This window comes from Pezoporus wallicus, unplaced genomic scaffold, assembly GCF_028554395.1.
Source record: "Pezoporus wallicus isolate ANWC-B61680 ecotype Strahan unplaced genomic scaffold, APGP_CSIRO_Pwel_v1 contig_6787, whole genome shotgun sequence".
Taxonomy (NCBI): domain Eukaryota; kingdom Metazoa; phylum Chordata; class Aves; order Psittaciformes; family Psittacidae; genus Pezoporus; species Pezoporus wallicus.
Window position 1 is genome coordinate 63,866 of NW_026636951.1, and position 14,047 is coordinate 77,912.

Here is a 14,047-nt window from a genome sequence, read left to right on the forward strand (position 1 = left end):
TGACTGCTTCCCACCTCTTATTCCTGCCTCCCCATGTCCTTCCTTTCTGTGGGTGAGGTCTCGTACTCTGCACAGAGTGTACTGCATGCTGAGGATGCACAAGAAAACAGAGCAGGGGTAAGGCATGAAGCATTGGCAGCCTCCTGCACATGAGTCTAAGATACACAGTTTTGGCTGCCAAACTCTGAAGGTCCACCAAAGCTTTGATTTCTCCCCCAGATGCAAGTATAAGATCTGGGGACTGGAAGGCAGTTAAAAGGCAGCTGGAAGTTTACTATGATCAGACAACTCCAATTTTTGGAGTTTCAAGAGTAAAAATAGATCATGAGAAACTGGTACCAGTGTAGCCGAAGCCCAAAGGTCCATGGTGGATTTGATATGAACCACATCATGAGGTTATTAGGAAATTCCTCTCTCTCTCCTGTCACTCTAGGCAGGATGCTGTGACTGCATTCATGCTTCTGGAAGGCCAGGTGAGGGCTATGAGGTTCCAAGCAAAAGAAGGGAATGCTGATTACCTCTCTGCAATGACAAGCTCCCTGGCTCTTGAGACGTGAAGTCACTGGTACAAACAAACAGTTTTTCTCCCTGCTTCAAAGGGGGAATATCCACAGGTTCCACAAAGCTGCTTGGAAACTGCCCTAAAATGAAAAGCAGTTGTCAGCAATGAGTCTTTCCTGTAACCCACCACCACTCCCTCCACCCTCCTTCCAGGCTTTGGGATCTATTAATATCTTACTGAAGGAAAATACCCAGCTACCCAGGGCACCTCCTTAGTAGCATGGTGGAAAAGGAACAAGTTTAGGAGTTGGGAATTCCTGAGGTTTAAAATGCTTAAGAGCTAACAGGAAACAAAAGACTCTGTGCCCTGGCTCACTCCAGGCAATCAACAGTCTGTGTTCATTACTGAGACTGTGCCACCAGCATGGAGTTTCTGGGAATAGACATACTAGATTTTCTCTGCTTTTGTTATTTGCTTAGCAGCTCACAGCCTGATGTGGACTGAGATCCAGTAGTGCTGGATAACAATCCACTGGGCACATCCACTTGGTGCTCTTCTCTCTGTAAGGCTTGGCTCCTGTATGGCCTCAGCGTGGAAGCCAGGCCACTACACTCAGGATAACCTTGTCTATGAGTCACAGGCTCTGTCACAGCTTCAGCACCACTGAGGCTCCAGGGACCTTCCTTACTTTATCACCACTGTGCACCTATTTCACTGTGGCACCCACTGCTGAATGCCCAGCTATTCTGAACAGGCCATAGCCAGACATGGCAGCACACGCTTGCTGGCCATCACAAGATACCACCCAGCTACTAATCTCAGTCCTGGGAGCACAGGATGTGGCAGAGCCCACTGCAAAGGCTACTAAAAATGTCATTCCTGTCTTTCATGATTTGTGGCAAGGGGACTTGATGCAGTATGGGTTAGTAGCACTTCCAGCATTCACGCCTGATGCTCCAATAGAGACATCTCCAACCTGGAGACACCATATCCTAGACACCCAAAACTCTGCACTAGGCTTAGACAATTTGGCATCTGTTATCATTAACCTGAGATGCAACCAGCAGCCCACAGGTTACTAGGCTTAATAGCTTTCTTCACAGTTTTAACCAACTCTACCTCTTTTTCCATGTCTTAAGTTTCCTGCTCTGTAGATGGAAACAACCTAATGCTGTTTGAAAGGAAGTCATGGCACTACATTAAGTATTCCCCAGAGTACTGAGTATCATTACCGGTAGGCTGCAGCACCTCCACAGCTACTCTCAATAGCACTTTTTTCAATTCCCTACAACTTTAGCTTAGAAAACTGGGCAGAAAACTACAACAGCTGTTCCAAGGGAAAGCAGGAATGCAAGTGGGTTTTGAGTTAAAGGTCACTAAAAACCATTTGGTTTGACTTCAGTGTGTTTCTTTATCTTTGAGCTACGACACACATCTGTTTACTATTCCTTAATAGCTTCATCTTCTTGAGAACAAGCTGGGAGACAAAACTGTGGTGAAGCAGATACTGGTGATTTCTGCAGAAGTAATTTGTGCCCAGTGACTTCAGCAACAGCAGGATCAGGCATGTGTTCATTCAATGCCATTCATCAGCTACATGGAGCATAGGAAATAAGTCCTTGTCTCCACCTTTGCTCCTGTTCATCTTTGTTTTAGCCAGGAGACAGCTTGCAGTTGTTAGCAGAGCCCAGACTGCTGCTGCAATAGCAGCCCCATCTCCACGACCGACGATGAAACTCCAGTCCTGCTTCATGCTGACGACAAAGACAGGCTTATGCTTTGAAGTGGCCTGGTTTTCATCTCCCTGAGAGCTCACACATCCTCTCACCATCAGTATAAAGATGAGAAAGAGCTGCTTAGACAGAAGACTACGAGACTCTGTTTCACTGAGAGCATATTGCTGCTTCAGAAGTTTCCCACGCCCCTCCAAAAGTTTAAGTCTTGCACACTACTTCAGGCACCCAGCTAATGATGGCAGCTTGTGCAGGAAAATGCTTTAAAGCGGAAAGGAGGAAGTGGAGCTTGGAGGGGCACACATACTCCGTCACTAAGTCTCCCACTGACTTGACCTGACAAGGTCACTTGGATGTGGATGCATTTCCACTCTGGGTGCATCTGTTTCCTCTCTCCCCTTCCACTGTCACAGCAGATCAGTGCATAAACTAGCCAGGAAATGGGCTGTCTCACGACAGAGGACTGAGCAACTAGTCTTGTGAAGCTCTAATCTCCTTGAGAACAGACCCTCCACTAATCTCTCTCAAAAAAACCCAAGCTGTCCCAACAGATGATGCAAAGCTGGCAGGAGACCAGTGATGGGCAACCTGCACCCTCAGTCCATGAAAGATTCAATAAATTCAATCTGGTCCTGCACAGCACTGGCCAAGGGAAGGTGTGCTTACAGAGTGGACATTTAGCTGGCACACCTGTAGATCTAGGTGCCGCATTTCCAGCTCTCACCTGTGACACCTTCCTTCTTGCCAAGGAGCCAGAACTCATCCACCACGGACAGCACCTCGATGACATCTCCCACAAAGAGAGGCAGCTCTTCAGAGACGCTGGGACAGAAATCAAAGACTGCTCGTACCACAGAACCAGCCTCCATTGCACAGGGTCTGAAGGTGGATCAGTACCTAAGGCTGAGACACAGCAGGAAGTTTGATGGCAGCCAGAAGCACATGAAATTATCACATATACATCCAGAAAGTAAAACCTTCCTGACCAAAAGAGGCAGGCACAGTGTGAGGAGGTCCTGTCCTGAGCTCCCTGAAACCCCTTGTCACATAAAGCATGCTGCAGGAGCAGAGGGTCTCAAGCAATGCAACCCCCATGGTCTATCCTGCCTTGTCCAGCCCTCTGGCTGTCTCTGTGGGGACACCTGCTTGTGCTACAGCGGAGGGAGAAGCAACAAGAAAATTGGAAGGCAATTCCCGTCAGGAAGGAAGCAAGAGAAGGGAAGGAAGCTCAGCACTTCCCTGACATGCAGTGCAGGGCCCTGAGCCCAACAGGGCTGAGTAGGCAGATAGCACCACTCACCTGCACAGTCCCTCCACACATGTTCTGATGGGATGGGGAGAAGTGTTCCCCTCCCCGTGCCACTACTCAGGGAGACAAGAACTGCATGCTGGACCAGAGTCACACTTCTGTCCAGCAAGAGAAGATGCACAAAGTTCACTCAGGCAAGCTCACCTCACCATCCTCTTCCCCACTGGCGAACTCTTCCCACCCCTGCCTGTTCTCACCCAGCCTGTGAATCCTCGGACTTGGCTCAAAATGCCCCTTCTCCTTTTTATGTACCAGGCTCAGCCATCCATGGGAGGCCTCACCAGGGCTTTTGGCAGAAGCCAGGCTGAGATGAGGGTGCAAACCCTGCCCAGGCTTAAATTCCCTCTGGCAGGGCGAAGGCAGGCAAAAATGTCCTCATCAAGACCTACATCCTGTATCCCCCCCTTCCTCTGGAAGCAGTTGCTAAGCCAGGACACTTTTCTGTACTGTCTTTGCTTTGAACCAAGCAGTCTCATCATCAATGCAATACAACACGTCAAGGCAGCAGCAGTCCTGCAGCTACAGTTGCTCCTTTCCCTCTTCCTGGACCACTTGGGAGAGGAACTAAAAGGCACAGCCGTCCAAGGCAACCAGGAACTCTTAAGACTACTCTTCAACATCTGCACCTCAGACCGGTGCTTCCCGCTACAATCACACTTGGAGCATGGCACTGCCAAACACCCCTCCAAGACATTTTCAGAGCCCTGCCATCTGTGAGGCCAGGATACCAGCATCCTCCCCACCAGCACCCCCCCCCACCCCCCACCCCGGTTGCTTTCCTCCCACATCACAAGTAGAGTCCCTGCTCCGTCCAGTCTGACACAACTTGCCTTCACTGGACTCAACCTTCTCCCCTCCCAAAGTGCTTTTACATGCATGGTGAACACTCACCACCCTTCAAGTGCCACCTGGCTGGTAACCCATGTACTCAGCATGGCTTGTCGAACTGTCCTGTCCAGCTAACAGCAGTAAGAGCATGGTGACGACAGATGCCACCACCCACAGTGAGCACATGGGGCCCCTGGGGCCCCATTTCTCCATATAGGCACGCAAAACCCACCTGAGCCCTCAGAGCCGGGAAGAGGAGAAGCTAACACAGGGAGGAGAAAAACATCCCTGCTAGCGAGGTGCAGGCAGCCTCCAGCGCGAGTGCCAGAGAGGGATCCAGCCAGGGAAAGGCTTTCTGCTGACAGGACCACTCTGTTTATCCAGTCCAACTCACCTCCTGGGAACAAAGCGGGTTTGTGCTCGGCAGGAACAGCTTCCTCAGCACGTCCCTCCCCACCCCCAGCCGTACCCCTGCTGCTGCCAGCATGCTTGGCCCAGCCACCCTCACCTCGGCCAGCCGGCCCTCACTCCTATTGCTCTCCACTGCCTTCCCCATAGCATGTGGGCTCCTTGGGGCACAGGCTGTCCCTTTGTCACCAGCATTGTGCTGGCTGCACAAAGAGCCCAATATCCAGCCGCCGACGGCACTTTGCCACCAAAAAGAGATGAATGGACTGGAGTGAATCAGGAGCACAAAGAGCTGCAGTTCGGGGTAGCAGGAACCTACTGAGGCAGAAGGAGTAACAGTATTAAAAACATGACCATGTGGAGCAGGAAAAAAGATGGAAGAGCCATCAATTACCTTGGAAATACTAGAGACAAGGGAGGATCCCTGCACTGCTTGAGGTGGGGTGTCTGGGACATAATGCTGTATGCTCTGACCAGAATGGGCAAGCAGCAGCGACAGGCACAGCAGTAGCAGCCCCCTGCAGGCACCGGAGGCTGCTCTCCACCCTGAAGACTGGCTGCCAACATTGTTCAGGTCCTAGGAATCCTTGCCATGGTCTGAACATGCAAACTTCACAGCTGCACTAGACAAACGGCAGGGGGAAATAGCGCAGGCAATATTTTTGGGGTAGTTTCTCCAGGAATGCATGATGGCACAGTGCGACTTCTTGCATATCTTCTGTCAAAAGTGTAATGTAAGAGTGGGATGAGGAGTGCCAGGACTACAGCATGTGTGCTGCAGACCAAACCTTGGTTTTGCTGCAATCACTGGGGCTGAGGTTACAGCCCTCCCACTGCCCCAGGCTCAGATCCTGCCCATGAAAACAGCAGCGTCACTTCCTTAACTCACCTGGAGCTCTGGGGACGCATTAAAATGTAAAAGATTTTCCAATGAGACAGAAGATCAAGAAGGTAAGGCAGGACTGCAATTGTTCCATCATGTATATATTAGTTGCGGTTATAACAAAACACGGGCATGACCATATTCATGTGAAAAGCATTCCCTGAGAGCCAGCCCATGAGGTAAGAAAATGTAGTTATTTCTGAAACTGCCAAAGAAGGAATCCCAACAAGCTCATGTTCCCTCATCAGTACCAAGAAGAGCAGGATCGATTCCTGACTCCAATAGAGCCCAGACAGCATACCACTGTATTTGAAAGCAATGAATCAGCCTTGTGAAGTTTGCTTGCTCCATAACACGAACTGAACACAAAATGCTATGTTTTCCAGGACCTTGGCCTTGTTTTACTCCATGGAGTGCTGCTGCCAGAGTTTTCTCCAAATCCCCACCTAGAGGAGGAAGCCTCCCAGCATCTTCCACACTGGAAACTTAACTGAATCCAACTCTTCAGGCTTAACGATGGACCTGAGCTTCTCCCAGATCCACCCTGATATCTGGTGAAAACATTCAGCAACAGCTCATGCAGGGGCTCCAGCAGGAAAAGCAGAGCGCAGGGAGAGCCGGGCTCCGCCTGCGATTCCCAGTGAGTCAGGGCTCCTGAGGGCTCGCCAAGCACCGTCCCCTCTCACCTCTAGGACGGGTGATCCCTGCCTGCCAGGGGTCAGAGGGAGGGAAGGCTCTCCACAGCTGAGCCAGCACTGGGACTTCACACTGGAGGAGGCCAGGCCTGCGAGCGGCCGCACTCCTGCCCCGGCCCAACAGCGGACCCGCATCCAAACACAGACTCACCCTGCAAGTATAAAGCAGCAGCACAGCCCCGAACTAAGAACCCCACTAAGAACACGCTGTCTCTACCTCGCTGCCTGGTCCTGTACAAACTAAGTAATGTGCTCCTGACGCTTGCCTACAGCCTGCCCGGTGCTTGACACAACCACATTGCGCAGCAAGGCAGAGAGTAGATTCTCAGGGCATTAATCACTCCCCCCAGCCTGCCTGCATGCATGTTCAGCACACATTAACATGACCTCCATGGAAGACTGCCTAGTCCACCATTAGCTCTGGAGTGTGTCTGGTCCAGTGTGGGCTGATGAAAGGAGTGACCAGAATGAAACGATAGCTATTAGCTCTGTTACAATACTGGTCTGAGACCTTCAACAGAGACTGGATCAAGCCACAAGTAGCCAAGAGAAGGCACACACTGACAACTTCTTGTATCCCTCCTTTCTTTTTGCAGCTGAAGTTGTGCAGGGTAAGAAGTCTCAAATAATGGACTCACCACCACGACTACAAATGGTCAGGCATTTGCTCAAAGTGCCGTAATTTAGATGGAAGCAGACCTACTGAAAATGGTGATACAAATGTCCTTTTTGCATCTTTTTAATGGTAAGGGTGAGCAAATAAGTCTCTGATGAGTTTCTGTACCTCAGAAACAGGGATTCTGCCTTCCCTGGTTTGCTGAAAAATGCTGAAGCAAGGATTTCAAGCACTTAAAGAGATAAGGCAGAAACCTTTTTAGGCTGATTACAGAAACTATTAGCAGCCTTAGTAAAAGGAGAGACCCTGAGGGTTTGCAGACACCTAATCCCTGGTATGCCCAGAGCGATGATCAGATCACGAGATAAAAAGCAGTAATGGATGAATGCCACAGAATTAGCAGTGAAACCCGCAGACTTCACAGGCACTAAAACCACTTGTCTCTCTCAAATTCTCAACTTCTCACCCAAGAACCAGTGCTGTTAGAACCTGCTTGTGCTGTAACTGAAAAATGAACATTTCACCAAACAGACCCAAAACATGCAGTGTGGGCTTCCACAGGCACAGCTAGTTTGAACAAGAGGGACAAGTGGATTCTTGTGCAGCAGATGCCTAAATCTCTCTAACTTTAAAGCCTGCCTGAGCAGCTGACCAGGAAGGAGTCAGATTCTCAGAAATGTACAAAAGCCACATCTGTTGCAGCATGATTAAAGAAATTAACATTAAAAATATTAAACAAATACTGCCAGTGATCTTTCTTAAAGATTAAAAAACTACATGCATTTCACCTAGGTCTTTTCATGCCTCCTTCCGCTCATTACAGCTCAATGCCTGACAAGAGGTACACCCTCCAGCTGCTGGCTTCAACAAGAGACCTGCTGCAGCTCTCACTACACTCTAGGCTGCAGAATCGGTACCTAACATGCAGTGGGAGGAAACCAGGAGTGATGCTTGGCTTCTCATGCCATTGTGTCAAGAACAGAAGCTTACTAACTACATGCCGAGGCATTTCTACCCTCTTCTTCTGCTCTTCCCCACGGTCTCCAACAGCCCTCCTTTCCTCCTCCTTTCCTCACTGAATCTGCACAGCCTGCACAGTCCTCATCCACACTTCGAGTTTAGGACACTGCCTGCACACCAGAACACCCTGACTGCTCACACCAGCCTTCAGAACCATTGCCACCCACAGTCACTCCCCCTGTTTGGAGCAGAACATGTTGCTCTGTAAGCTCCCAGAGGTCCCTGCTTGCCTGCACATTCCTGGGTGAGATAAACAATACCCCACTGAACCAGGCTGCCTGAGCCATGGCTGGGATAGTAGGCCTGTGGCTCAGGCAAACTGCAGAGCTGACTCTATGAATCCAGACAGAACGGACAATGCAGCAAGCAGGGCAAAACCCAGACTAATGGTGTGGAGGAGAGGAGCCTTTTCCCACTGGGGAAATGCTGACTGCTGCAGCCTCTCATTAAGATGTTCTGCTTGTCTCAGCAGATCCCAAAGAGCCCCCCTGCTGAGCTTCACACAGTGAAACACCAGATCTACTCTTTGGCACTCCACCTCCTAACCCCATATGGCTCCCAGAAGGAAGAGGAATCTTCTCACTTTAAAAAGAAATAGCTTCTTTTGCTTTGACTGTGACCAAACCTCATTGGAACTAATGCATTCAGGTTGGATCAGCAAGCCCTCCAGAACCAGGACCACCAAAGACAAGGGCTGCTTAAGCAAGCTCTGGCCTCCTACCACACATGTGGCAGTTTGGGGTATTTGCCACAGGAGCTCTGCCACATACCACACACATAATTCAAACCACTACTTCTCTCCAGCAGGGCCCTGGCTACCACACTGTTCTCACCTGCTCTGTTGCAGGAGGACATGGCTGAGGGCAGGCTGGTGGCATTTGCATGGAGTTAAGTGTAGCCTGGGGAGGAAGGAAGAGGAGCTTGTGCTGGCCAGACAGCAAGCAAATGAAAGTCATCTGGAAAACAGAGTGCAGCATCAATTTTAAATGCAAAGCAGAACACCTTGCCACAACATGTGAGCAAGGAGACTGTGATGGATATTTAATCTCTGGCACTGGGGACCCAAGCATGCAAAGGCCAGAACACCAGGTTAGGAGACAGAGTTTCCCAAATTCTGCATGGAGTGGCTGCACACACCCTACAGAGCCGCTACCAAGTCCTGTCTTCTCCTACCCCTAGGCAAATGGTTGCCTCTCTTGCCATTTTTTCAGACGGGCTAAAACAATACGATTTAGAATAAAGCACAGACAAAACCCCAAGAACACTTCTGCTGTGTGCTACCCCTGGCTGGGCTGCAGGGGTAAGTAGCATACAATTACAAAACTAGTCATTACACCTTGAGTATGCATTCAAAACAGGCTGAACTGGGGCTACAACAACATTCCTTAACACTGGAACACTTGACTTTGTACCCTGAACAACAATTTTCAAGATAGCTTTTGGACAGAATCCCACTATAATGCTTTGATTGCTGGGCAGGGAGTCCAGAAATCTGGAAATTACTTAAGTTTGACTTGGAAGCCCTGCTCTTCGTTCCTGTTTTTCACTGCTTTTTATCTACAAAGAACCTAAATCCCCAGCAAGGACTTTGCTGATACCTCTTCCTTTCAGATCCCCAAGGTGCTCCTGAGAAAGCAGCAGATTTTATACCTAAAGAAAGGTTCTAAAAATAAGACAAAGCAAAAGCTGTGTCACTCAGAAGTGGGGTTGAGCAATCCTTAGAACATGATTAGAAAAATACTTTTGCTAGAGGTCAAGGGGAAATTATCAGTTAAGGTAGTGAAATGCTAAGATAAGAACAACTCAGGCTGTCCCACCCAAGCTCACATCACCACCATCACAAAGTCCTTCTGAACAATCACCCACTGCAGAGATGCCTCAATGGCATGCAGAACCCTGACACGTCACACAGCCACGCTTCTCATGATAGCTACCAAAGTCAGTGCTCTGCAGGGCTCAGAGTGTCACTCCTTTCCTCCCTCCTACTGCTCAGCTCCTCCTGTCCCCTTTGTTCCCCTCCTGTCTCCCCCATGTTCACATCTCTCTAAAATGGCTATATGTTCATATTAGTTCCAAATACTGATGCTAAGCAGAGCAGCTGGAGAGAGAACTGAAACCTTTGGCCTTGGCAGAGCAGAGGATTTCAAGAACAGAATGGCAGAAGCCAACTCAGAGATGTGGACATTATGAGTGCTAGGGAGGGCCTTGCAAATAAGCAGGACACATTTAGACACAATGCCCAGCACGGCTTGAAGCCAGAGGAGTGAGTCAAGATGAGGGGGATGATGGTGACGTCTCGTAGCACGGCAGAGGCTGTATTTGGCAAAGCATCTGCAAAACTGCAAATCTTGTATCTACAAACTCGTTCAAGCCTTTTGCAGAGGAAAAGAGGATTGCAATGGAAGCAAAGGAGAGAAAGGCAGAGGCAAGGGGAGAGAGCCTTCTCAGAAGGGAAAGTTATAGAAACATGACAAACTTCAAAACAGATATGTTTATGACATAACTTGAGGCTTTCTAGGTATTACAGCAAGGAGAATGAGATGTGATAGAATGGAGGTGTGAGCAGTGCTTCAGAGGGAGCAGAGCTGTTTGAACACATACACACCCACCCCCCACGGCTAAATTGCATCAGGGACAGGATCAGCTGAGGAACTGTTCAGGGTCAGCAAAAGGGTCAGTACAGGAACAGCTGCAGCCTCTCAGGTGGTGCTGAGGGTGAGCCAAGCCTACATCCCTTGGCAAGGCCTCTGGAGGTGGCACCTCCAGTTCATCGCTCTTAAAGTACAAGGCAACAGTGTCAGACTGGCAGCAACGGAGGGATTTGCATTTCCTATGGCGAGAAATGTGGAACTCTCCTGATTTTCTCTTCCTAGGCTGGTACAAGCAGAGCGGATGGTCTCAGAGGAGCATCTGGGGAAGGCGCAGCACTGCAGTGTGGAGCTTCTGCTTTGTGTTCAACCACCTGTGCCACCCTTCACCAGTGCTACTGCTCCAGGCCCAGACGTTCACATTTTCTACAGCACCAAAGTGCTCCCCTGCAACCAGCTGTCCGTTCAGTCAGTGTCAGCCACCACCAGCTGCACGCCTGCCTGGTGGGTGACCACCCCCGGTTACCACTGCTTGTACAGACCAAAAGCCAAAGGGACGCAATGTAGGGAGTACACAGGCAGCTCTCCCTGTACCCCAAAGCTGCGCTTTCCTGTGCCCGAAGCGCTCCTAGGGGACCATGGGCACCGTGGGACAGAGCCAGGGGGTACAGCAAGCACCCAGCCGGGCTCGAGTGCCTCACGCTGCCGCAGCCCGGCTGCTGGCATGAGGAGCGCACCCAACCGAGCTAGCAGCACCCAGCCAGGGCCACCAGCCACCCGAGGGCCGGCCAGGGCAGCCCCCAGGGCAGGCAGAACCTCGGCCTCGGCAGGGCGGCGCAGGGCAGAAGGTGCCGGTATGGGATGAGAGAGCAGCAGGCGCCGGGTTGAGACGGGAACAGAGGCGGAGGCCGAGCTGCGGAGGGGGGACGGCGGAGGCGCAGGCCAGGCGGCCGAGGGGGCGCGCACGGAAGGGGGAGGTGGAAGGCCGGCCGGGCGGCGGGGCAGCGGCGAGGCCGGGCGGCGGCGGGCAGTGAGCACCCGGCTCCCCCAGCCACTCCGGCGGGTCCCTACCTTCTCCCGGCCCGCTCCGGGCGCCGCAGCCGCTCCGGCCCTGCGGGTCCCGCTCCCTCCTCCGCCCCCCTACAGCTGCCCAGCCCCGCCCGGGCCCAGGCCCAGGCCGGCCCGGCCCCCAGCGCCCGCCTGGCCTCGCAGAGCCCCGCCCGGCCTCGCAGAGCCCCGCCCGGCTGCCTCCGCATGGCCCGGCCAGGCGGGCGCGGCGTGGTGGCGCTGGGAGGAGGAGCTGCTCCACGGGGCCGGGCCCACAGCCTGGGGGACTCCCGGGCCGCGTGACATAGGGATATCCTCCTTGGCCCCACGGTGCGAGGCAGTTCCCCCAACGGACCACGGGGACACCTCGATGGGGGACACGCTGCCCAGAGTGGGGTGCAGCCATTCCGGTAGCCAGCAGGCTGGGCACAGCACCCATGGTCGGGTGCTTGCAGGGCACTCAGGAGTTTGGTGTGGAGCGAGACAGGCAGCTGCCTCTTCCACTTCTGCCTGACAAAGCGAGGCCTCCTCACAGACACAAGCAGCACCGGGGCTCTCCTTTCCCGCTGTAGCTTTCTCCTGGGTGTTTCTCGCTGCTTCGTGGGCTGACAGCTGACAAGTGGGACTGTGCTGTCCATCTGGTGCAGTCTCAGTTCTGCTGCTAGGAGCTGCCTTGGCTGCTTAGATACACTGTAAGATCATGCCAGAGCACCAAGATGGGGAAAAACAAATAGCTCCAGACAGGAAGCTGTGGAAGGGAGGGCCACTTTGTGCATCACACTCCGGTTGGGCACACTAAGTGCAGTATGTCCTGCACTAGTTTTCCTGGCAGGCCGAAAAAAGCCTTTGTGCCCCAGGGGATACCATGCCTCAGCAACACCGTGTAAAGCCCGGAGTCTCTCAGCCCCCATAGCAGTTACCACCGTTTGGCACTTGTTAGTGCATTTAGCTACACTTCTCCATGGCAACCACGCAGCTCCCAGCTTGGCTTGCCACCAGCCAGGAGCGGGGTATGCAGGGTGCGTCGCACGCGCTGCTGTGAGTCGTGTCGGTACATGAACAGGCTGGGCGCTGACTCCCCGCCTGCTCTCCTGAGACAGGGACCCACTGTGCTGTCATGGCTTGAAGTTGTTGGCAGAGTGCCTGAAAGTGCAGAGGGAGCTGGGTGCTCTCTTCCCCACAGGTATGAATGCTTGTGTATGGTTCGCTGGAGCTGAAGAATGGACACCAGCCCCTGCCACAGGGCTCTAGATGTCCTCTCACCCTAAATTTCTGCTGGTTTTGACTGCTGAGACAGGTTTTGACTTTTTGGCTTTTTGTCATGCCAGTCCCTCCTGCAGCCTTTCAGGTCACTGCCATGCCCAGTTCTCCTCTGCTGACATCCCCAGCAGAGCTGCCTCACTCTTCTTTGAGTTCAGCTACTTGCATTTTCCCTTTATCTGCGTCCTCCATGCCAGCCACAGAAAGCAGCATGCATTGCATGCACAATCTCATCCACTCTCCACAGTGGGGTTTCTGCTCATCCCCCGGTACTCACAGGTGTGCTTGTAAGAGTTTTGGTTCATTCTTCTGGGCCTGGCTTCAGTTTGTTTACATGTTTCTCCAGTGTCTGCATGCAGATCTGGTCCCCTCATCTCAGAAAAGTTAGAATGGAAGAAGGTTTGGAGGCAGGAGGTTATAGATGCTCAGAGGTGTGGGAACAGACTGTACAGTGAACAAGTGTGTAGACTGTGATTCTTCAGCTTGGAAGAAGGATGTAGGGTGGAGGAAGAGATCTACAAAATCATGAGTGGCCCAGAGAGGATGGGGAGGATCGGCTGTTTGCTGTGTCTTCTGACACAACCCCGACAACTGCTTTTGCCTTGACTGGAGTCTCGAACACGAAACCACTGCACTGCAGATGTTATGTTCAAAGGTTTAGCTCTGGTATGCTTCTTGCAGTATGGGGGCTAAGTTCATGGCAAGCCTGTGAGAGTCGTGCTTAAGCAAGTGCTGCCTCAAGAAACATTTTGTAATCATGTTTTCACATGGAGAGTTTGGCCACAGCCAAGTGGAGCTTTACCAAACTGTTCAACACAAAAATATTCAGAGCTGGGAGGAGAATGAGCTGGACAAATCCCAGCCTACATACAGAGTCAGTCCTCCAGGAGCTTGTATTTCACAGGAACCCTCTTTTAGGGGAAAAAGCTTGTGACTGAGATAAATTTTGCTGCTGCGCTGCCAGCTTCACAGCAACCTGCGAAGGTGAGTGACGTGGCTTCTTGTGCTGGCTGTCCTGTTCTAGAGAAGTGCTCTCCTCTGACTCTGCCCTGGAAAGTAAAGGGAATTGAGATGGTTCTGCATTTTCTGGGACCACAAGAGGGCAACATGAGAGCACCCTGCAGCCAGCAGCCTCAGCAAGGCGACGGCTTGTGATGC

General features: G+C 51.8%; 1 protein-coding gene across 6 annotated transcripts in view; it reads right to left on the reverse strand.

Moving 5' to 3' along the window:
• DNMBP (dynamin binding protein) overlaps window positions 1–11,744 on the reverse strand; it is a 34,572-nt gene extending 22,828 nt beyond the window's left edge. For 2 of the 6 annotated variants that reach the window (XM_057402253.1, XM_057402250.1), the window contains exons 1-3: window positions 4,605–4,817; window positions 2,960–3,138; window positions 519–641 (exon numbers count right to left, since the gene is read on the reverse strand). In XM_057402253.1, the coding sequence (XP_057258236.1) occupies window positions 519–641; window positions 2,960–3,104 (268 nt within the window). In that variant the 5' untranslated portion in view covers window positions 3,105–3,138; window positions 4,605–4,817. Of the gene's footprint in view, window positions 1–518; window positions 642–2,959; window positions 3,139–4,604; window positions 4,818–11,653 lie in introns of those variants that run through there. The other 4 variants (XM_057402252.1, XM_057402251.1, XM_057402255.1 and 1 more) reach the window with 4 other exon arrangements.
• Window positions 11,745–14,047: the final 2,303 nt, after the last annotated feature.